Source organism: Lichenostomus cassidix, chromosome 13 (assembly GCF_008360975.1).
Source record: "Lichenostomus cassidix isolate B80296 chromosome 13, HeHo_3.0, whole genome shotgun sequence".
Classification (NCBI taxonomy): Eukaryota; Metazoa; Chordata; class Aves; order Passeriformes; family Meliphagidae; genus Lichenostomus; species Lichenostomus cassidix.
Genome location: NC_139494.1, coordinates 12,624,084 through 12,646,657, shown reverse-complemented (window position 1 = coordinate 12,646,657; position 22,574 = coordinate 12,624,084). Strand labels below are relative to the sequence as shown.

Below are 22,574 nucleotides of genomic sequence, written 5' to 3'. Positions count from 1 at the left end.
CACGTCCTCTCTGGATGCTTGGCCCAGTAAATGCAAGAGAAAAAATTAAAGTTGTCCAATAACATTCAGCTCTACTGCAGTTCAGCAATCAATTTCTCCACCAGTTTGTGAAACCATCTTGTAACATAAGGGCTTTAGCTTTGCTTGTTTTGCACTTGTTTTGCATTTTTTCCTACCTCTTCCTTTCTTTCTGTATAAATCAGCTCTTAAGCCCACTTTCCCTGAAGGAAATGTAAGAAAGCACCGAGTCATGCTCTGCTTTCCTAGAGAAAGACATTTTCTGCATTACTCTGCTGTCAGTTTTCAAGCTTTGCTCAGGAACTGGACCAACACAAACCATTTTTTTATCAGCTCAGGTATCTCCCCAGAGGCTGGGCTATTTGTAGAGTTAAAGATAGCTATTATCAATAAGAAACTTGTCTCCCTTCCCCCTCACTGTATTCTCAGAGCATATTTGGAAACATCTCAGTGTTGCAGAGACTTCGGAGAGTTAACTGATGAGAAGTAGAAGGAGTTTTGTGTTAAATCAAGGATGGAGAGGCTGGAGGCAACTGTGGGATTCTCCTGGGAGCACACAAAGGTATTAGTGAGCTAGTGCAGCACCCAGCCCTGCAGCTGTGGCTCTGCAGAGTGCCAGGTGAGCTCCACAATGCAGCAGTCAGTGCTGCCAAGCCGCCTGCCCGGCAGCTCCCTGCAGCACAGACTCCAAACACAGAGATGTGTTCACCACCACGCTGAGCAGCTCCCATCAAGTCGTCTTAAGTGGCTGAGAGGTAGAAGCAGAAGACTTTGGTTTGCTTTACATTTGCTGAGCTACAAGACTCCCTGAGAAAGCAGGACTGAAGTGCAAGCTCAAGGCGCTGGACTAACAGCAGAGTTCAACAATGCACTGTGGAAAGGTGTCCATCTCTCTAACCTGGAAGTACCAGAGATGTGCAAACAATGACATTTCCTCTGCCCCAGCACCACCTGGGTGGCACAGAGACTGTTCCACAGAAGCATCCTTGGGCATGACAAGCTTCATCACTGACAAGTGCCTCACTGCAGGTACAGCCTTTCCTGTCCTACACACATGGGGATTGAAATCAACCAAAGACAGTGAATGGGAATGGAGCAGCCAAACTGCTGCAGAATGTCTGACACCTCCAAAGATCCAAGCACGTTTATTTAAGGCTGGCTGTGCTGCATCAGGGACACACCCAGAGAAACAGCAGAACACAGGAGGACAGGGAAGGGTGAAGGAGCTGTCTCATTTCTGTGCAGAGCTGAGCAGAGACATTCCCTTCCCTCCATGAAGATCACTGTGGCATCTGGATAGATGTTATCCCTCTCCACTCCATCAGGCCAACCTGATCATGTGGGTGGCATCTCTGGTTTGGAATTGGGTGATCTTTTTGGTTCCTTCCAGCCCAAACCATTCTGTGAAATACCTGAGCAGCCAAGCACTGAGCACAGCAAAAAAGAGAGAGCTGAACACTGTAGTATGGCAGTTCAGGGGAGAAAACTGCCATAAAGACAAAGATATTATGTGTGGTTTAAGCAGCTACTGAGCTGCAGACTGTTGGAAACCCTTGCCCTGTTCCTCCAACTCTCCCACAAGCATCCATTCCTGATACTGTTGGTGACCAGCATTTCATAGCTGGACCTTTTTCTGGCTCAGAACAACCACTACAGGGTCAGCCAAGGAACAGAAAGCACCAGAGCTCTGCAGGGGATTTCAAAACAATCTCAGAACAGGTACTGATGTTCAAGCAGACCAGGGAGAGCTGGCAGAGCTTTCAAGCTGCCCTGCCCATGACTGCCATGGGGCTGAGGCTCCATGGAGATTTGAACTTGTTGGAAGGAAACCTGCACGGGGTGGTCAGAAACTTCCACAGAAGGACAGTGTGAGTTAGATTTGCAAGATAAAGAGTCCAACTGCATACTGATGGAGGCATAGGAGTAGGGGAATGACACCAGATTAAGTTTTTATTATATTTGCTTTAAATACATTTTAGGCATACACTGCTAAACTCGAGAAGACTTACACTAAAGTAAACCGATTATACTCTGATCAATAACTTATATGAAAAAAAAAAAAAGTCACTTTTAAAGCCAGCTGTGGATTTCCATAGAGATGCTTATGCTTTTTTTGATGAAAGCATTTTGAGTTTGCACTGTTTCCAAAGTCCAGGCCACATCCTGGCACGGAGAAGCCTCAAATCTCTCTGATGTTTCCTCTCTGCTGAGGGAGTTTGGAATTGCCAACCCTGCAAACACACTGCTCACACTCCGAGCTGGCCACCTGCTGCTCCAGCACACATCTCCTACCACTTGAAAGGAGCACACCAAAAAGCCTCTTTCAAAGAAACCCCTCAGGCTGCTGTGTTTGAAGAGGCAGAGACAAAAGCTTTTGCAACTAGTGCCTTCAGAGCCTCTCCTGGGCAGGCGACTAAGCGGCAGCTTTCCCCGGGGAAACCTTTTTTTTCTCCCTTCTGCATCAGTTTCTGCAAAAGACAACTTTGCTGGCAGCTCAGCCACATCTCAGCTCGGGCAGGTGAAGCTGGAAGTCCTGCTCCCTGTTGTGGGAGGTTCTGCACCTCTCCTTGCTGCTCCACAGCAGGGCAGATACTGCAGGACACTGAGGACTCAAATCCAACAGAGAAAATCCTCCCTGGAAAGCCTCGTCATACCCAACAGCAGCAGAGGCTTGGGATCACTTCCACACAAGGTCCTTTTTCACTGAGGATGCCCAGCTCTGCCCTCTGCCAGCCTGTGAACAGTGCCCTGATCCAAGGAGTGATCCAAGGAGGATAAATATGCACCTCCCCAGGTGCAGTCTAAGTGTCAGCACACAAATGTGTCCAGGCATCCCATCTGTCACACCCCAATCCCTCTAAACCATCTCCCTCACGGTGTTTCAGATCTACAGACAGCCTGCAAGCACAGCACAGTCTCTTCAGGTGAGGAAACAGCATTGTGATCTTATTCTCTCGTCGGTGTAAATGTCACATCTCGACTTGAGTAATTACAAATAATTGGCTTTGAACAGGCCACATTTCCTCTCTCAGCCCCTGCTTGTAGCACACTCCATCCTGTTTTGGCCCTAATTACAGAGAATAATAAATCCAGCTAGACAGTGCTTTTCTGAAGAGCAATTTGGTCTGACTTCTCCCAGCACTAATGAGTTTGTTAATAGAGGGATTTTCCCTCTCCCTCTCCTCTTCTAATCTGTTTCCTTAAATAGCACCACAGCATTGGTAGCAATCCCCTGACACAGCAGGTGATGCTTCTCCCTGACCCAGCTTCTCCTCTCCTCCGAGGCAAAGAGAAGAAGAGTATTGCACCTCCCAACCTTTTTCTTCTTTCAAAGGAGGTGGGAAGCAAGAATGATTAATAACTGTTGGTTAACGAGCATCAGGAGGATCACCCAGCATGGCAGGCAGAAATGTTGGGATATTCCAACCTACCTGGTCAGAACCAGCAGTGAGCCTGGAAAGGAGCTGATTGCTGGAAAACCAGTTTAGCTTCTGGTCCAAATGGGGAAAAACCACAAAAATCTGATCAAAACTTCACTTTTTTTTGTTCAATAAAACAAAACTTTAAGCATTTCATTTTTCTGTCCCAATGAAATCTTTCAAGTGGCCTACAGGAAATATTTTCCACCTCAGTCTCCCCTGAGAGAAGCAAAGAACAGGAAGGGGTAGATGTTCTCAAAAGATCAGCAGCTTCTGCCTGACCCTTGTTCAATAAAAGTCCTGCCAGGAAAAGGGAAATGCAGGTTTACTTTCCCCTCTCTTTGGAGAAAAAAAAAGAGTTGTACCTTCACTCCTAAGCAAACATTTCCTAACAAGGGCTTTGTTGGTGACTTTTCGAAAAACCTCACCTCAAGTTTTTGTCCCCAACAAATTTAATCAGCATTTGTAGGGACAGATGTCAAATTTCTGTTACTATTAACCTGAACCTAAGAAGAATCCCAAACTCCATTTTCTAAATATATATATATTTTTTTTTTTTATGGCCTATTTTTTCACCTTACAGTCGGAGGTTTTGTCAGAAACAATTCCCTAAGTTCAACCCAAATTCAAAGACAGTTCCAGTTCCCCTCAACTCAGAGTATTCCTAGAATACTTTCATGCCTGTTCTGGACCTGCAGACATGTTACTAACCTAAAGAGCATACAGGAAATCTGTAGGTATTTCCATTCTTGGATCATTTACAGTCTGAATTTAACCTAAAGCAGCAAGTCTGAGACAAGGAAAGAAGGTCCTTGAGGTGATGTGTGGGTACAGAAAGGTACCAGTGATTCTGAAGATTCCACTTCTGACTTCACACTCTGCATTTTTTTCCCCCAAGTCCCTTTTTTGACAAAACTATTTTCTCATATCTCTCTGCAGCCCATTTATTATCCTCTCTATTAATAAACCCTCCTTCCCTGATGAATCACTGCAATTTATCATTAAATTAGAAGATGAAACGGGTCTTTTTTCTTTAAACAAGGAGATTAGCTACTACCAACAGGCTATTTCTCCATTATAAAATTCCATCTTCCTCACCAAATGCAGAAGTATCTTTCTTTGAAGCAGCCTTAAAGGTGATGCAAGGCGGGAGGAACAACCAGAGAGGTGACATCCTGCAATATAAATATATGGATCAACCTGAAAATTACTGTGAAATTTATGACATGACATTGTGGCCATGATTCACTCTGGAGTTTTCTAATAGTATAACCCTGAAATAAATGTTTAACTTGTATGTAGATGATGCCAGGAGCTGATATGACAAAGCACAGTCTAGACAAAACCCATCTCTGCATGCATAGCCCAGGGATTAACCACACCCCAAAAGGTCACTCAGGAGAAGAATTCAGCTAAATATGAAGCAACCTCCTGCTGGAATCCCATGCCTTCCTCTCATGCTTTTTGCATCACACAGGTCCCAGGAGCTGTCCCTGATCAGGTGCTGAAGTTTAGCACCATCACAAGCACAGAACATGGCCAGGAAAGCAGGTTTGATCCTTGTGAGCTTCTCTGCATCACTTCACCCCTGGACACACTGTCTGTGAAATTAAAACTGCATTTACCACCGTGGCTTGGATATGAACAACAGTATGAGGACAGTGGCAAAGCCTCAGTGTTTTCTGAGGTCCTTTTCTGTCCCATCAATGGTGCCAGCAGGAGGAAGACCAAGGTGGGAGAGGGATGGAGGGATGGAGGAAAGTACTTCACTGCAAGAGCTGCACTTGGTTCACGGCTTTTGCTGCAAAACTCAGCCTTGGGAAGGTGAAACAAAAGTCAGGCAGAACTAGGAACCACAGAAAACAAAACAAAACAAAACAAACCAGTATCGTTCCCTAACAATTCCCAGCCCCAGCCCCTTCACACACCTATTAATTTGATTTCTATCTCCAGAATTACAAAAGTTATTTTCTTTGATTCTGGGATGTTAAGGAGATAATCTGTCTTCTGCCCCCACAGGTCTGCAATACAGAGAGAAGATGGAATTAGGATTTTAGGGGTTTTTTTTGCCTGCAATGAACTTTTTCCTATAAGGAACCTGGGCTTATCAAGGCAAAGACAACCCTGCCAGGCAGCCTTCCTATGTGTCATCATGCTCCTCTCTCCAGATGTGATTTCTTCTGGAACAGCACACTCTGCCTGGGCTATTCACAGGCCCGTGTCAGATTTCTGCAATGAAGGAATCTATTAATTCCAAGTAGGGGCACATTCTCTAAAGAGCTGCTGATGAAATGGAACTGATAAAATGGAGGTAATTTAAAGGTCAGATGAAATCCAGCTCATGTTCATCCTGCTTGTAATGGAACATCACCAAGCTGCTTCATCGGCAAAGGGGCATTTATATGTATTTTTATTTTTTAAGGGACATTGCTTATCTGTAACAGAGACTCTAAACATCTGATAAGAAAACTTCCCACATTAATCTACCCAACAGCTGGCATCCTCCTGCCTGCCTGGGTGTCCCTTCCTGGAAATTAAATCTCCTATCATCTTTTTATCACACTTTGGAGAGAAGAAATGGGAGCCAAATGCAGTGCTCAGATGAGCAGCAGGAGCAAGAGCTGAAACTGATAGGGCTGCATTAATTCAGGCATGCCAGACAAGTCACTGCTGCCCTCAGACACATCTTTACTGTGTCCATAAAGCCCAGTTGCAAATTTTGGAGGTGGACTCCTCAGAAAGGGTGAGAGTTCCTGTCCTTGGCAAGGCTGTAGGTGCTGAGGTACTCCAGAGCCCAAGCAAGCAGGGATTTCAGTGCCATGAAATCCAATCCACACACTTTTTCTCATCTTTTAGCCACCCTGACTGCACTCAGCAATGTCCAATGGGTGCATCAGGGATACACAGAGGAACTCTGTCTGCAGCATGTGAAGCTCCTTTGCTAGCAGCAGAATTCAGCTGGTGGTTGGTGCAGATAAATCTTCCCTCACTGATGGAAAAAACAGAGCTCCTCTGGCTGCTCTGTTTCCTATTGCAGAAATAAAACAGTTGTAATGGGATCTCTCCTTCCCTCCAGTCTATTCTCTGCCTCCATCCTTCACATGCTCCTCCCCCAAACCCTATAATTAATATTAAACGTTACAGTTTTGTCCTATTAACACAAATTGGCCTTTCCAGAGGCAGATTAAAGAGTTTCCACTGGGGATTTCTTCTCTTCTTTACAATTTTCCTTCTGTGATCAGTGCTGTCTGTGTCTCTCACTAGCTCCTAAGGGGAAAGGAGTGGGAGGGAAAGAGAAGACAAACACTTATTAGCAACTCCTTTGAAGAGCTGAAGATTGTGAATTAAACTGATTATTAACTCCCATCATACCAACGAGGCAAGTTCCCCTTTTCTCCCTCCTTCTGCTCCTCCTCTGGCAATGGTAATTGGTAACCACACAAGTTGTGTGCATAAAATTTCACCTAAATCCTTTACAGGGCAGCACAAACCAACAGAATCTCTCCCCATTTCTGTGGGGCAGGGGTTGTTGTTGCCCAGGGAGAAACACAGGCACATAAAACAGTAGACATAGACATGCAAATGTGAGGTGCTGGCACATTCCCAGTTCCATGACCCTTCCAGTTTGGTGCTCAGAACAGGAAAGAAACACACATGTTGGCCCTGAGGCAGCTCAAGTTCCCTTCCCTAATGGGTCCTCAGAGATATTTCAGTCCTGAATCCCGAAGGGGCACACAGGGACAGACCTGACTCATCAGACACGTGTCACTTGCACTCACCATCACCAGGGCTGGCAGAAGCAGCACCCTCACAGCACCACTCACAAACCCAGGCACCACCCCAGCCAAACTCACCCCAGTCCTCACTCTGACTCCTCATTGACACAAGTCCAAAAGAGCAAGAGGTGTTCAAAATCTTCAGGCACCTACAAATCTGGTAATCTGTCAAAAACCCTCCACACCCACATCACTTTCCCACAGACAGCTGAGATTCCCCTTCCTCAGAGCACCAACCCCACAGGAGAGGCTGGCCAGCTGATGCCACTGAGAACTTCAGACATGAAGTAAAACACCTTTGAGCCTGCCAAGACAAGAGAAGAGGAGCATGAATGTTACCTGGTTTATTAAAACATTTCATGAGTAAATGACTCTTTCTGGGACTGTGGTGGTAAATGGATAACTGAATTTAGTCACAACAGCACCAAGACAGCCTGGCCAATGACAATTCACTATGACAGCTCACCGTACTAATTAAGAAGCAGTAGCATAATGAGATGTACAATCTATTAAATGAGATGCGTGTTTACAGTGAATAAGCTATTTATAATCAAGTTGCATTTATTTAGTGTAGAGCAAGCCTCTTATAAAATCTGAATTAAATGCAGAACTACCTGTAGACACATGACATTTATTTAAAATGTTTCAGGATGCAGCAGCTTTTTCAGCAAAGAGAACTTAATCAGTCCCTGGAGCTTTCCCTTCCTGTGCTAGGACAAGGCAAGAGCAGCTGTATTGATTTCTAACATCCAGCACTGCCACGTGAGCCACTTTATTGGGCCAACAAACTGTTTAACAGACAAGGTCCCAGAGGTCCCAGGTTTTATCCAGGAGTATAGGCACACCCTCTGTGGGCAGCTGATGTAATGTTCACTGGAATTTATTAGACAATAAATATATCACGTAAATATATCCAGTGCCAGGAGCAGAGCCTACGCTTCAGATTGCCCAAACTCCACACTAACACCCTGTTTAATTTGGTACTTTGTTCACCTTTTGCTATGGAAATTTTATACTGGATTCCTCCTCAGCTTTCCACCACTATTTTTCCTTTTTCCTTTTTTGAGGAAAAGGTGGTGTTCTACCAGTGCTAAAAAAGCACCTTCTGTACAATTTATGTAGGCACTAACCTGTCCCCAGCAATTCTGAGTGAAGAGTTAGGTGCAGAGGGCTGGGAGATGTCTCCCTTACACTTTCAGTAACCAAGCTCTGGCTCTTTGACAGAGTTCTTCCACATGAAATACTATGAGTACAAAAAGTGCAATACCAGAAATATCTCCAGTGGTTTTGTGCACACAGAAATCAGGTGATTGTCTCCAAAGTTCTCTTTCTCCCTGATATTGAATTTAACTGCTTCAAACCAAGGCTACTCCCTCCTTTACTCTCCCTATCACAGCCCACAATGTCAAATAAAATTCTCTACCAATTGAAGGGACTGCTTTTCCCAGGGATAAGTTATCTGGGAGGAGAAGGGAGAATTTATTTCCATGAGGAGAAGTCTCTCCTAGACCACAACAACACGACATGAAAAGTTCAAAAGTGGAGTTATATTTGCACTTCCACATGCAAGCAGAAATGTGCATGGACAGGTTTTGGTGTCTGCTGCAATCAGACAATGAGTCAAAGGAGACCAGGCAGTCCCAAACTCCTCCAGGGCCCTCTGAAAGCTGCCCATTGAGTTGATTTACTGCTCTTTGTTTCCAGACGGCAGCTTCATAGACTCAGTAATCAGGCAGCAAATGCAAAGTGAGGCCATGTCTGGTCATAGGCATGGAGATTTAATGAGAGGAGTGTGATTCCCACGTCTCAGCCAAGCTGTTTCTCACCCCCAGTGTTTCCATGTCTTCCCTGAAATCTAACAAAGCCTTTTCTCTTTGCACAGACTACATAAATCACTTTTGTTCAGTTCAATTGCCTTGGTAGAGAACTATTTTCATGGGGAAGGAAAGCTATACAAGACAAAAATGCCAACGTGGTGCAACATGATGAACAGGCTGGAGCTGCTTTTCTCTGATTTGTCCAAAGGAAAAATGCATTATAGCACTCCAACTTTTTACTATAAAAAATTGTACTGATGCTTGGAAAAAAAAATCAGATTTTGTGTATCTTAAAAAAAAATCTATTCTGTTTACATCCTGACTTTTTGCTTCCATTCGTTTCAGTAAATACAGGCCACTGATGCTCACAGGGGTTTTCAAAGGTTTTACAATGTTCAGTTTGCAGCAACAGAGCGATGCTGCAAAACTTGCAAGCAGTAGCACTTTGGTTTTGTGTCAGCTGAACTGTAGGCACAGAAGATGTCTGCCTGGAGAGATTAAAATCATGATTTAGATCTTTTGAAGAGGGAAGAGAATTTTGATTCCAGTAGGAAAAGCAATCTTGCAGTCAGAGCAAAAAGAGTTGTGATCTGAAGTTCTCCAACATACACCTGTAACAGTATTCACTGTGCAAGAGGAAGGACGTAAATCATTATCTTTGGAGAACCAGTATCAGGAAAACCAAGAAATCCCATTCATTAGTGGTGGCAGTGCTTTAGAGGAGGAGCTTTATCAAGGGCTGTGATCGAGCAGAGCATGAAGGGCTCATCCCAGAGGAGCATTCCCTCCATCCACATTTGGCAGAGGATAAGTCAGAGCTGGGAGCTGCCAAATTCCCTTTGCTGATCCCAGTGAGTGACCCAGGCTAACCCCCTTCTCCAAGTGGTGAATCAGTTGTGGCAGACAAAATGTTGGAATCAGAGCTCACTGAACAAACTTTCAGCAAGGTGCAAAAATTGCACAGCCCAAGGCAAGAACAAGCAACTTAGCAAATGTGTTAAAATCTCTGTTCTCTGTCTTGCACCTGAGGCATGAGATGCTGCACCTGAGGCAAGGATTTTAGGTGAGGTAAGCATCTCAACTCGCACAACCCAGCTGAGATTTTCAAATGGCACTTTTCACCTCCCTCTAGGACTTTCAGAAACAATTATCAGTAAACCTAATGCAGAGGTGTCCTTACTAACCCAGCCCTACATCAGCTCTCTGCCTGAAATACAGGGGCAAAAGCAAGATATTTTTATGAAGACCAAACAAGTAGCTCAGCTGAGTGATGCTCAGAGGAATTTCTGCAAGTCCACAGGGCCACGGTTTCAAACAATAAAATAAAATACAGGTGAGTAACAAATCCTTTGCTTAAGGACCTCTCAAAATCCCTGCTTACCCCACTCGGGAAGATGCTTTGGATGGCAATGAAACAGCCAGAGCTGTCACCCCTCATAAAATAAACTCAAAGAGCATCAACTAACTTGGACAAATCAAGAGAGCTGGGATACTGAAGAAGAAACTCTTTCTACCCGAGGCAAGTCCCTCCTGATACATGACACCCCAGCAGTGCTGTCAAACCTAGAGGTACCTCAGATAAAAAACCCTTTATTTTGCTAATGCAATGTGCAACTCACCCTATCCTCAACACTTTCAGCAACTGAGATCCTTAACAAGAACGGTTCCATACCTATCTTTTTGTATGGTTCCATACCATACATATCTTTTTATTTTCCTTCAGAAATAAAAAGATTTATTAAAATGAATGGAGGATCAAATCTTTTGCCACGTTTAAAAGAGGAGGGATCCTACAAGGTTTCTTTTTATCCTTTAGATGTCTGACGTGCAAATATTTCTATTGCCAAAAGCTTGGAACATAATAATAATAAAAAATATGCAGATTGCTTCTTTCACTCCAGAAGATAAATTTTGCTGCTTGGTCCTGTGAGTGAATTGGGGCGTGTAAGAGGATGCTTCAGTATCTGAGCACTTGGACACTGAGAGACCACTTCAGCATCACTGGCTGTCATCTCTCAATCTCCATTCCAAGTCTGTCAAACCTTTCCTCTAAAGGGTTCCATTTCTTGGGGTGTCCCCCATACACTCTATTGAATTCACAAGACAAGTGAAACAATGAAAATGTTCAATGTATTTGTTTACATTTTTTCCATTTATTTCCCTCTTTTTCTTCCTATGTCTTTTTGGTTTGGTTTTGGGTTGTGGGTTTTTTTGTTTTGTTTTTTTGGTGGTGTTGTTTTCGTTTTTTTTGAAAGGTTTTTTTTTTTCTTGTTTGATTTTTGGTTTGGTTTTTTGTTTTTATTCCAAGACAACAGAAATTGTGAAGGTGGTGTGAATAGCTCTAGATCTGCCCTGTATTTTTTCTATACCTCTGCATGACCTGGTGCTTCCTCACATCAAAATTAATAGAGGGTTTCTTTCACTGAAAAGCAAGATAAAGGGTGGAAAAATTCAATTTCCCACAGTACTTGAGGGCAGCTAAGGCAGGAGCAGTGGGCTTCACAACAATAAAAGCTAAGAGAATATTTCCAAGGATTGCAGGATGCTCAACACCCAGCAAGTTCTGGCAAGACTGGCTGTAAAAGTATCTTTGGCTTTTTTTCCATTCACACAGTAATGTAACCAAAAAAGTTTTATTGGTCAAGATTTTTGAAAGAAACAGTATTTTGGGATTTTCTGGGATCGCCTGGTAATTGTTCTGTACAGGTCAGAAACAATTAACCTAAGACCTGCAAATTAAGCTCCTAGTGGGAGTGTAATTTTGTTTTAGGATGGCACTGCAAATCCAGCAGTGTGATTTTTGCAGGGCTGCAAGGTCCATGCTGCTTTCTTGCTACAAGACACTACATAAATTGTAACCACGACAAGCCTGTGATACTCAGCAAGGCTACTCACAGTTCAAGTGTCATTATGTGACATGAGATGTGGAAATTTATTAATAACTCAGCACTCCTAGGGGAAACAACCACCCATTTTTCTTTATTTCATTTCCTCCTGCTCAGGGATTACTGCCTTAACCTGGACACAGGAGGGCAAACACACATTCAGATCACTCAGCAAGGTCTTTGCTTATCTTCCTGCAAACTTAGAGTCTGTCATGAAGTCATCTTAGCCCAGAGCTCCTCTCCCCTTCCAAAGAGCCTGTGAGCACAGGTTGGATATCACCAGCCTCATGGGCACCACGTTTCCAATGAGGAAAAAGCAGTTCCTACTCTACTTCTCGAAAAATAAAGTGCTCAGGAGTGGGACAGTCAAGGACAACCCATGGAACTGCTCTGTCTGCAGGGAAAGGTGTAGGGCTGAACCTCAAACACTGTTAGATCTGCAATTTTTAAAACACATGGGCTAAAAGACACCTTATAAACAGTGAAATTTGTTCTGAATTTCAGTCAAAAATGTCGATTGCCTACACCACAAATCTCTCCCCTCATCCTTTGTAGCCTTCCAATCTTGTACTGCAAGTTCTGCTGAATTTCCCATGCAAGACACTCCAGTGCTTGCTTTCCAAAGAGTCAATGCATATCAAAAGAGAATTTATCAAACTTTTCACCAGAGTTAAATTTTAAACATATTTTTGGACTGTGGATAGTTCCAAATGTAGTGGAAGATGGAGCTTTACATTAGTTCCAGTGAATTCTTTCATCTGTGTATCTTTTAAGTCAAAGTATCTTGACTAAACTCTCCATAAATTATTGCAGGAACACTTTATTTTCCTAAAAAATAAAGAACAAGAAAAAAAGAACCCAGGTTCTCAAGTTTCTAGCAAAATTGTATTTACTTGAACCATCTTGCATGGAAATAGCTTACTCGACATGGAAATTAGCTGAATAGGAAATTACTTTATAGAACCCTTTGTAAAATTCTGTGAACTTAACTCTAATTTAAAATTTGTTTTTCATTTGTTCAGTGTCAAAGAGGCAAGTAGTGCTGCTGTAGCAATTTGAATCTCTGCCTTGGGAAGCACATTCCAAGTTCTTGGGGCACTGTTTCCTCATTAGCCATTCTCCAAAGAACAAACTGACAATAATGGATTTAGTATTCCCAAGATAATGCTGAGTGTACTTTACAGCTGTGCTGGCCACCTCTTCACCAAAAATCCTGTCATTTACTTGGGGAAGGAAGGCAGTGCATGGTGAACTTGAAGGAGTTTATCATCACCCACTATGAATTTATTATCAGATTTTGAATTTTAAAAAGGCAAGTGAACGAAACTAAAAATTATTCTACCTGCTGTAAAATCCAGAGATGGAAAACAGATCAAGAATGAAATCAACTTGCAGTTAGGAATGAATCTTTATGTTGATTCTCAGCATAGAGTTCATGTTCACCTCATTACAGAGTGATTTCAAAGGCCTTCTGTGTTCTCCTTGTCTTTAAGCAATTCTATCAACTATAAAAACAAAATGAAGCCACAGCCTACTAGGAAGAATAATTTTCTTCACAGAGAAGAATTTCACGTGCATTCTTCAAAGGGAAAGGATCAGGGAAAAACCATATAAAGGAAACTGGAGAAACAGATATTCCCTGGCTTTTATCACTCTTCATGCATACCCTTTTCTGTAGATGTCCCCAAGTTTTAGTTCAGTGCTGAAAAACAAATTAAAACCATTATCTTTCTGGTGCCTTATATTAAAGAGAATCCATCACTCACAACCCAGAGAGATGATGACAAAAAATCTTCCCAGACAATTTCACCTACAAGCGAGTTTTACAAGACTCATCTACTTTGAAACTAAAAACAAGAACAAGATGAACACGCAGCAGGTAATTCAAATTTTAAGAGCCTCATTTGACATCATGATAAGTTATCTTCAACTCTGTAATTTGTACAAGTGCCACCAGAGAAAGACAAATGCTTTTCAAAACCATTTGGACTCCACTTGAAATACAGGAGACCTGGCAAGTGAACCTTTCCCCTAAAAAAATAAATCACAAACCACTGCAGCAAAACCAAGCAGAAGACTAAAACTTAATCTAAGAGCAAGTCAGGACAGACCCAGGGACAGAAGTACCTGATGACAAGGGTGACTTTTACAGTGATTAAATTTACTTCCAGCCATTATTCGATCTCCAGGCCTATTTCCAGTTGATCTGCCCTTAACTTCTTGGAGAACAAAAGAAAATCTAAATATCTGGCATGGTACAGGAGCAATGTGGGAAACTTCATCACAGATGTCTACAGATGAGAGAACATCTGGAACTACAGAACAGAGAAACTATAGATAGGTGTCATTGAGGCTGTTTCTGGAATCACCTGAGTTAAATTAGATTATGTGAATTCCAAGGACCTGAAGTCATCCTGACATGTTCATGTAGCACAGACAGGGCACTGTACTGAGGCAAGCAATTGAGAGGGGAATAGTACAGTATAAACAAAAATGTAAAGCAGAATATGTGAGTACATTTGGAGTCATCCTGATAAGACATGCAAAACTCATATCCCTTAAATTCACATTTCTTTTGTTTTTACTCCCTGGTCTAAATCACTTTGGTACCTAGACCTGCTCCAAACATCCATTGAAACATGGCTTTGCCTCCATTCCCCCAGATGTCAAAGCAAATAATGCTCCTGTTCCTCTCCAGTAAGAAATATTTGAATATCAGCAGAAGGGTTTTTGGGCCCCCTCATCACCATCACCTCCAGGAGAGACAACAGCAAAGCAGAGAAGTTCTGTCCCTGGGAAAAGCAGGTTTGAGACCCTTCAACAGCAATAGCCAAGAAGAGTCTATGTCCTATATACACAGATTTATCTGCTTTTTTGATCTTAAGCACAGCCCTGCTGCCCTAACCCAAGGGAGAGCAAGGACAGCAAGTGGGGACAAGAGGAGACAAGTCCAGATACCTTTGGTATAAAGATCAAACTTATGAGCAAGGGAAATATCACAAGACATTAATATCTGCTACAGAGCCTATTTCCATTTCTGAGGGAACAAGAAGGCTGACAGCCTCTCCACTTAACCCACAGATGCCAAGAGATGGTTCTGCCTCCCAGTGAAAAATCAGGGAAAGTCCATTCCTTCCCTGCTGTGTGGGTCTGGTTAACACTGTCAGTCTGGAGCTCCTCCTCTGGTCTGTCAGCACACAGGGGGCTGGGAAAGCACAGTGACAGAGGCTCAGCCATGTGGGGATGAATGTCAGGAGAGAAAGTACAGCAAGCAGCAGGCAGGAAGCACTGCATGGAATCACGTCCCCAGGAATCTCCGTGAGTTGAAATCAGAGCCTGTTATTAATCTACCCAGACACTGAGACCCAGGAGCTGGAGTAAATCCGATTAAATTCCCACTGTACCAATGGCTAGAAGCCAAGCAGGTCTCTCTTTTCTTTTGAATGGTAACCCAAAGGATATTTCTGTCTGCTTCACTAAGTAAACACACTGCTTTAAAACAAAAAAAGAGCAGGAGATCAAAAACATCAGGTGAATTTTAGTATGGCAGTAAGGTCCCTTGAGATGCACCCCAAAGGGAGAAGAAAAATTTAGTTATTTCCTAGCCTAGAGGGGCTACAGTAGTGGTGGAGAAAGCAGTCCTCCTCCACCCTTCCGACGTGGGATGGGAAGAGTCCTTGAACAAATTAAAGACAGCTAAACAGGGGTTAAAAGCGAATCTTTGCCGTGGGGACTTTTGCAAAGCACAGGACAAGTAAACAAAACAGAACTTAAAGAAGAATAATCCCATTACACCGGGACAACAGAGGAGGAAAAAAAAATCCTGGAGTATTTAGGAGAGCTAAGCTTTTCAATTCTCAGAAGTTGATGAGAAGCCAAGCAGAGTGACAGGCTGACAAAGTGACCGAGGAGCCCAATCCTCCCCACCCCGACCACCAGCTCAGCACCCTGCGAGCACAGCTGGAGCTCTGATAGGAAACTACTGAATGCTCCTTACCTGCCCTGGCCTTGATGGCTCTGGTGTTTGCCAAAGCTCTTTGCAAAACCAATTGCAAAAGCCCTCCCCCCCAAAAAGCAAAAAAAATACCCACCAAGAAACAAAAACAAAAACAAATAAAACAAAGAGAAAAAGGAAAAAAAAAAATTCAAAGCTAAACAATAAAGGAAGCACAATACAGAGACGTTCCTTAAAAGCCAACAGCAACACCTATCAGCTGCCAGCCAAGCCGATCTTCCACAAGACGGAGATTTAAGGCACGTTTCACTTGCCCTGTCAAGGGAGACGATTTCAGAGACTTCTTAAAAAGACAGCAATTCGGGTTAAAAAAATTGAAATAAACCAAAACGTATCAGCGCTTTAAAGGTTAACGGCCTCTGCTGAACAACATGCGTTTATCCAACCACGTCCTAGAGTAGTTTTTTCAGCCCTGAGACCAATGAGCACAGCTAAGAGGAGGGCCTTGGGATGGTGGAGAGGCTGAGTTGCCCCCTCCCCTCTGCCTTCCTTCTCTCCACCTCCCCCTCCTTTTTTTCCCTTTTTTTCCCCCTCTTTTTTTTTTTTTTTTTTTAGTTTAGTAAATTAATGCAGCAAGAAACTCCCAAGATCTGGCGAGTCCTAGCAGGGGAGAGAGGGCAGAGGGGAAATGAGATGCATTAGGAGGACACTAAGCCACTTTCTTTCCGAGCACAATGGAAGTGCTTCCCAAGAAACTTCCCCTTCGCTCCCCTCCGCTCTAGCCCTGAGCAATGGGACACCTTCCCTACAGCAGCAATAACTTATTCGGGAGGAAAATAGCCCAGGAAGCAGGAATCAACAGCAGCCAAACGGCGGGCAGGAAAGCGACACAACCGGGACTGCAGCACGGCTCCACACTGACAAATTCCTGTGGATGTAATTAGGAAGACACCCCGGCTAGCAGCGGAGATTAAACCCCGGGTTGTTGAGGGTCGCCGTCCCCCCCTCCCACCTCACCCCCAGCACCCTGATGGCAAACCTACACCCGCTGCGTCCTCCCCTGTCGCCAGCCTGATGTCCGGAGCGACATCCCGCTGAAGGGAGGTTTCCGTGCGGGCAGCCCGGAGCTCCGGCACTGCAGTGGCGGTGGCGGGGGCACCGGCGGAGGAGGGACGAGCCGAGGCGGCGGCGGAGCGGAGCCGCCGCTGTCCGCGGTGCTGAGCGGGGCGCGCCGGGCGCTGTCCGGTGCTGAGCGCTGCCCGCCGCTCTCCGCGGTGCTGAGCCCAGCGCCCGCCCTGCCCCGGCCCGGCAGGGGTGCCTCGCTTCCCCCACCGATTCTCCCCAAGTGCCGGGTTACTTTATTGGCCAACCCCACCGGCCCACCCCTCACGGAGTACAAAAAAAAAAAAACACAACAGCGAGAGCTGGAAAAATGTGCAACGTCAACGCGCTCGGAGTCTACGTGTGGGAGACGATCGTTTTCTTCAGGTAAGGCTCGGATTTTCGGGGGAAGCGCGGCAGGGCTGGAGCAGCGGGCACAGCCCGGATGGGGCACAGCCCTGGGCACGGCGGCGGTGTCCTGCCCCGGGCTGCCCTCCGGCCACCCCTCGGTGCCCCGGGCTGGCTGTCACACAGCCCCGGGCTCGGGACGCTCCGAGGCTCTGGGAGTTACTCCGTTTAATTAGCACCGCAATCGCGCTAACCGCAGTGCTGAAAACACCGACCCCGGCTGCTTGCAAAGTGACAGCTAGTGGCGGCTGGCAATGCTGCACTTGAATTTGCCCGGGTAAATATCCCCTCCTCGCCCCCTCCCCATCCTCAGATTGCAGGTGAGTTCCGTGGGATGCTTGTGCTGCTCACACCTCTGAGGGCTCACCCTCTATCCTCAGCTGTCTCCATCTAAAGTCAGTCAAACAAAAGAATTATCTCCTTCCTTCCCAACTTCCTTTTTTTCTTTCACGTTGTTTTGATTATTCTTTCTTTGCAGAATGTAAATGAAAGCCAGAGGGGATGGGGGGAGCTTTTCCCAATTGTGGCCATTATCACCCAGCTGTATTCTGACTCTGGTTTAGATGAGTTCTGTTTCTCATTAAGGCTAAGATAGAAGGAACAGCTTTAGTCATAAAGAATTGTTCCTTGTCCATCTACCCTTGCAATGCCTCTATTAAATGGACAAAAAAATACTGGAAGGTAGAAGCTTCTATATTTCAATGAGAAATGCAGCTTGCTGTAGCAAGTCAGAGATACCAGATACAGGCAATTGGAGAAAAAAAAAACAACTGTTTCATGATCTGAACTTGCTCATCAGTCTCAGCATTCATTTCAGTTCTGTAGCTCTTATTTCTGTGTTTTGCCAAAGTCTCATCTTGTAGTTTAATGTGAAAACACAGACATTATTTGCATATACATCACTGGCGCAATACTTGTTATTTTACGAAACAGAGTAGCAGACCTGCTGATACTGGCCAGGCTTTGAGCTAGCATTCTCTTCCCTTTTGAACACCGAAGTCTTTCTAGGCAGAAAAAAACTGGAATATCCCCACTTTCTGCTGTAATTCCACAGAAATTCAGAGACAGCAAGATTGTCTCATGAACTCAAAGCAGTAAATGTTTATGTTGGGTAAACAAAAAGATGAGTTCTAGAAATAACTAAAATAATCAGTCTCTGAGCAGCAATGCCCAACAACCAACACTTCAGAGCCATCCTTTCTCATCTCAGTCACAAGTGTATTGCAGCCCTGCATGACACACTGGGGTGAGCTGAAAGGGAGCAAATGGATGTGCAATAAACTCTTAGTTAAACAGTGCTGACACATCGGGTTTAAAAAAACAACAAAAACAAAACAACAAAACAAACAAGACTAAACAACACAAACACCAGAAAGCAAAAGGAAAATCAAATAAATGAAGAAAAGAGTATATCCAGGCTTGCATTTGCTCTGGCCCTGGTACTGAAGCATCTGTCCGGGTCTCTCTGAAGTGCCTGAGCAGTGCAATTGATGCACACTCGTGCTGCAGATCCTGCTCACACTTGTGCATCACACAACACGTGTGAGCACTGACAGGTTCCCAGCACATCAGTCACAGTCCTGGACATTCAAACCCCTCATAAACCACTCACCTCAGAGTCTAATGCAAAGGCTCTTAATGCTATAAATTGTACACTAACATATGTGGTATTACCTCATATTGCATACAAAAGGTATTTCTGGAACTTTAGTTTTCCCAAAATCAACATAAAAGGATATTTGAAAATACCTTAATTCAGTTTCAGGGAGAGGATGAAATCAAATTGGTTTACATGCTGCAATCATTTTTTAAATAAAAATTAAAAAACCCAAACAAAAAAACAACCAGTAATTCCTGCTCAGAACTGACTTTATGCAATGTTTTTCTTTTTTTCTCTCCCGCTTTGTGTTATATGTTCAATTTATTACAGGCCAAAAATCTACCAGCCTTTCTGCTCCAGCAATAGCTTTGCTATTTCAGTTTCAGTAAGATAAGTTTATTAATTAACAGCCATTCATAAATTTAGTATGCCAATTACTCCTGCACTCAGTCATACACAATGTTTAACAAACCCAAAGCTGATAATCCAATAATCCATAAGAGAAGTATGCATTGCTTTAAATTACAGAGTGCACCATGCTTTATTGTCAGCCTGTCAAAAATATTCTGGAAAGAGAATCCATTATGTGTTTGCATGTATATCACATAAATATTTAAAAAAAAAAATGTAAAGAAAACCTAATGCTCCAAGGAAAATTATAGACAGCCAATACAGGAAAATAAGCTAATACAGAAAATAAAGCTAGATTTGTTGCTTAACAAAAATGTCCTCCACCAGCCTTTTAAAAAACAAGACCCTGTGGGAAAGAGTAACAGCTGGTGTGTGAATGCAAACATTATGGTATTGCCAATATGATATTTGTTTCTGTTTCAGTTGGGATGTTTTGGAAGGAATTTGTGATACATGGCTTATTCTGACATGCCTTTCTCTATGGAAGAGCACTTTCCATTCTGCTACCTGCCTCCTCAGACTGCAGTCACTTAGCTGTGACTAAGGCATTTACTGGGAACCTGGACAGAGGCAGGGATGGGAACTGGGTTGGGGTGGGAGATGAAGACAGCTTGTTTGACCAAGCTTTCCTTGCAGGTATCTAGGTAAAGGAAAGTGCTAGTGCTTTAAAATAAATTGGACAATTTGGGACAATACTGGGCACAGAGATTTCCAGATGTCCTGCTTATATCTGTGGAGACATTTACAATCAATCATTCCCCTAGAGTCTAACAACCTACACTGAATATCCAGTTCTGAATTCCTTCATGCAGAACAAAATGCTCCCTTATCCCACGATGATCTTGCCTGGACTTTCTGTTGTACCATTAAATTTTAATAGCTGTAATGGTCCAGAAACACCACTGCAGAAGCTGAAGGTAGGAATGCACCTTGTACAAATTAGGAGATAAAAGATACTCCAGAACTGACACCATATCCCAACTGGACAGTGTCCTGTGAGGCTTTGAAAATCTTTGGGTCTGATTTTTATCCTAATATCAGGAATCAGCAGCACGACCTTCATGACTCAAGATCAGAGTTGGCCCTTTCTGAACAACAATCTGTCAGCAGCAGGAGTGATTCAAGGCAACTGCTCCAAGTGAGTCACAGGCTAAAAGTTGCTGCCAGCCTCAGTCCCTATTGGATTGCTCCAACTGGCATGTTTATATTCCCTCCTGTCAGTAATGGAGCTCTTCATTGCCAGTTTATAAAACAGGAAGGTGAACGTGATGCCTCAACTTTGTGGGGAGAAAAAAAGTAAAACAAACTTTCTCCTAAAACAGTCTTGGCAAGTAAAGGGGGTGATTGGAGAGAAGCTGTTTTCACTCCTTGAAAATACCACAAGAAAAAAATGCAGGGGAAGAAAAAGAATAACCTGCAGTGTATCTCTAAGGCTCCTGCTATAGCTCTGCAGTGACAGTAACATTACAGGGCTGCCTGTGAGTGAAGCCCTAACCAGAGACTTCCACAAGATAAACAATGCAGCAGATATTCTCAATAGTTACAGAATATCTTCCCCCTACTAACTAAAATCTATGAGAAGTTGTGCCTTATGACCTGTTGTGCCTCTGCAGAGTCTGTCATCTCCATGAAATAAAAATGATTTAGCAAAGTCTTGGACCAGATGGCTCTAGGGATACTTCAGCTGATTTGGTCTCCAACCTTTAGAGGTTTTTAGCAGGGTCTCTAACCCCATTAGAGACCCTGCTAAAAAGGTTACACAGTCAGGGTTTGAAAATGTGACGATGTAGACAATTCTAGAAACCCTTACAAATCATTCTGTAAAGAAAAATTAATTTGGTGTCATCGCAGTAAAAGCACAAAATGTCTGGGACCCTGCTGTCTGCAGGGACTTTGATCCATCCATCCTGACTCTTGCATTTCAGACAATTAAGACAAATCAAGGTAAATTACGCAAAACATTTTATAACATTCTGGTCTTAACCTTCTTCCCCAAACAGCTACCTTAAACAACTCCAGACTTGCTCTGTGAATGGTTCAGAGCAAAAGACAGGCTTCACAAATATCTGGGGGAAAAAACCACCCTTTTCCCCCCACTTTATGCACAAAGAAAACCCTAAATAACTAACTTGCTTAGTAAAATCATTACAAGGAATGTTGCAGTTTCTCACACAGACTAATAAAATATCCTTGCTCTCTGAGGCACTGCTGCTGTGTGAATTGTAGGGAATGTAGGCTGGCTGTCCACCTTGGCTGGCTCTGAACATTACCCCACACTGCAGCAAGTCCCACTGGCAGAGCAGAGATTTACTGTTCAAACACCTGAGAGGAGCTGCTTCTGGAAAGGGATCGAGGTGTGGGGGAAATGGTCAGAACTTACAAATAAAGGTACTACAGGAGCTTCCTTCAAAAATGAGAATTTAGACATGGCAACTCTTATTCCTCTTCTCCCATGTGAGATGTTGGAGACCCTTAGGTAGGAAGCAAGTCAGCAGCAAAAGGCCCTCTGACTCTGGGTGTCCCAGATTTACCAGCACAGGAAAAAGCTCAGGAAGTTCACTCTGCTGCTGACCAAGTGATTCCAGCCAGAAAGGAAAGCTCTTGTAAGCAACAGCACAGGGCAGCTCCCCCTGGCCCTGGGCAAACACATCCCTTGTTAGCTTATGAAATTCATCTCACCACATCCTCATGAGCTGACCTGGATAGAAAAGGATCCCAACATCTGAATTAAGAAGTTAATCAATGTCCAAAATTAAATTACTTTATTATCCCAGCACCAAGCAGCAATCATTCATCTGTAATAGAAAACCAGCAGACAGGCCTGTTCTCATTTCATCCCAGCACGTGGGTTAAAAGGACTCTCCAAATTCCAGTGTCAAGAACAAGATGTCAGACCACCTAATGAATATAATTGCTATTTAGGCATTGATGAAAGACACGGGTCTTAAAAGAATAAATCATGCTTTAAAAATTGCAACATCCAAATCAAACTCGCAACATTCAATTATGTCAAATCACATCACCTATTCTCACTAGCTTATTTTCCATAACCTGGAGCTTTTCTGAGATCCCAAAGTGATCAGTGTTAAGACAACAGATAGGCTGTTATTTAACTTCTTTGTAAATTATGACTTCCATCTGGTTTCTTTGCCTTCATCAACTCTCACTGTTGTGGCACATTAAA

The 22,574-nt window shown here is 43.6% G+C and overlaps 1 protein-coding gene across 2 annotated transcripts in view; it reads left to right on the top strand.

The window, feature by feature from the left end:
- Window positions 1-16,509: 16,509 nt before the first annotated feature.
- GLRA1 (glycine receptor alpha 1) overlaps window positions 16,510-22,574 on the top strand; it is a 38,525-nt gene continuing 32,460 nt past the window's right edge. For both annotated transcript variants that reach the window (XM_085073770.1, XM_085073769.1), the window contains exon 1: window positions 16,510-17,358. In XM_085073770.1, the coding sequence (XP_084929896.1) occupies window positions 17,303-17,358 (56 nt within the window). In that variant the 5' untranslated portion in view covers window positions 16,510-17,302. The remainder of the gene's footprint in view (window positions 17,359-22,574) is intronic.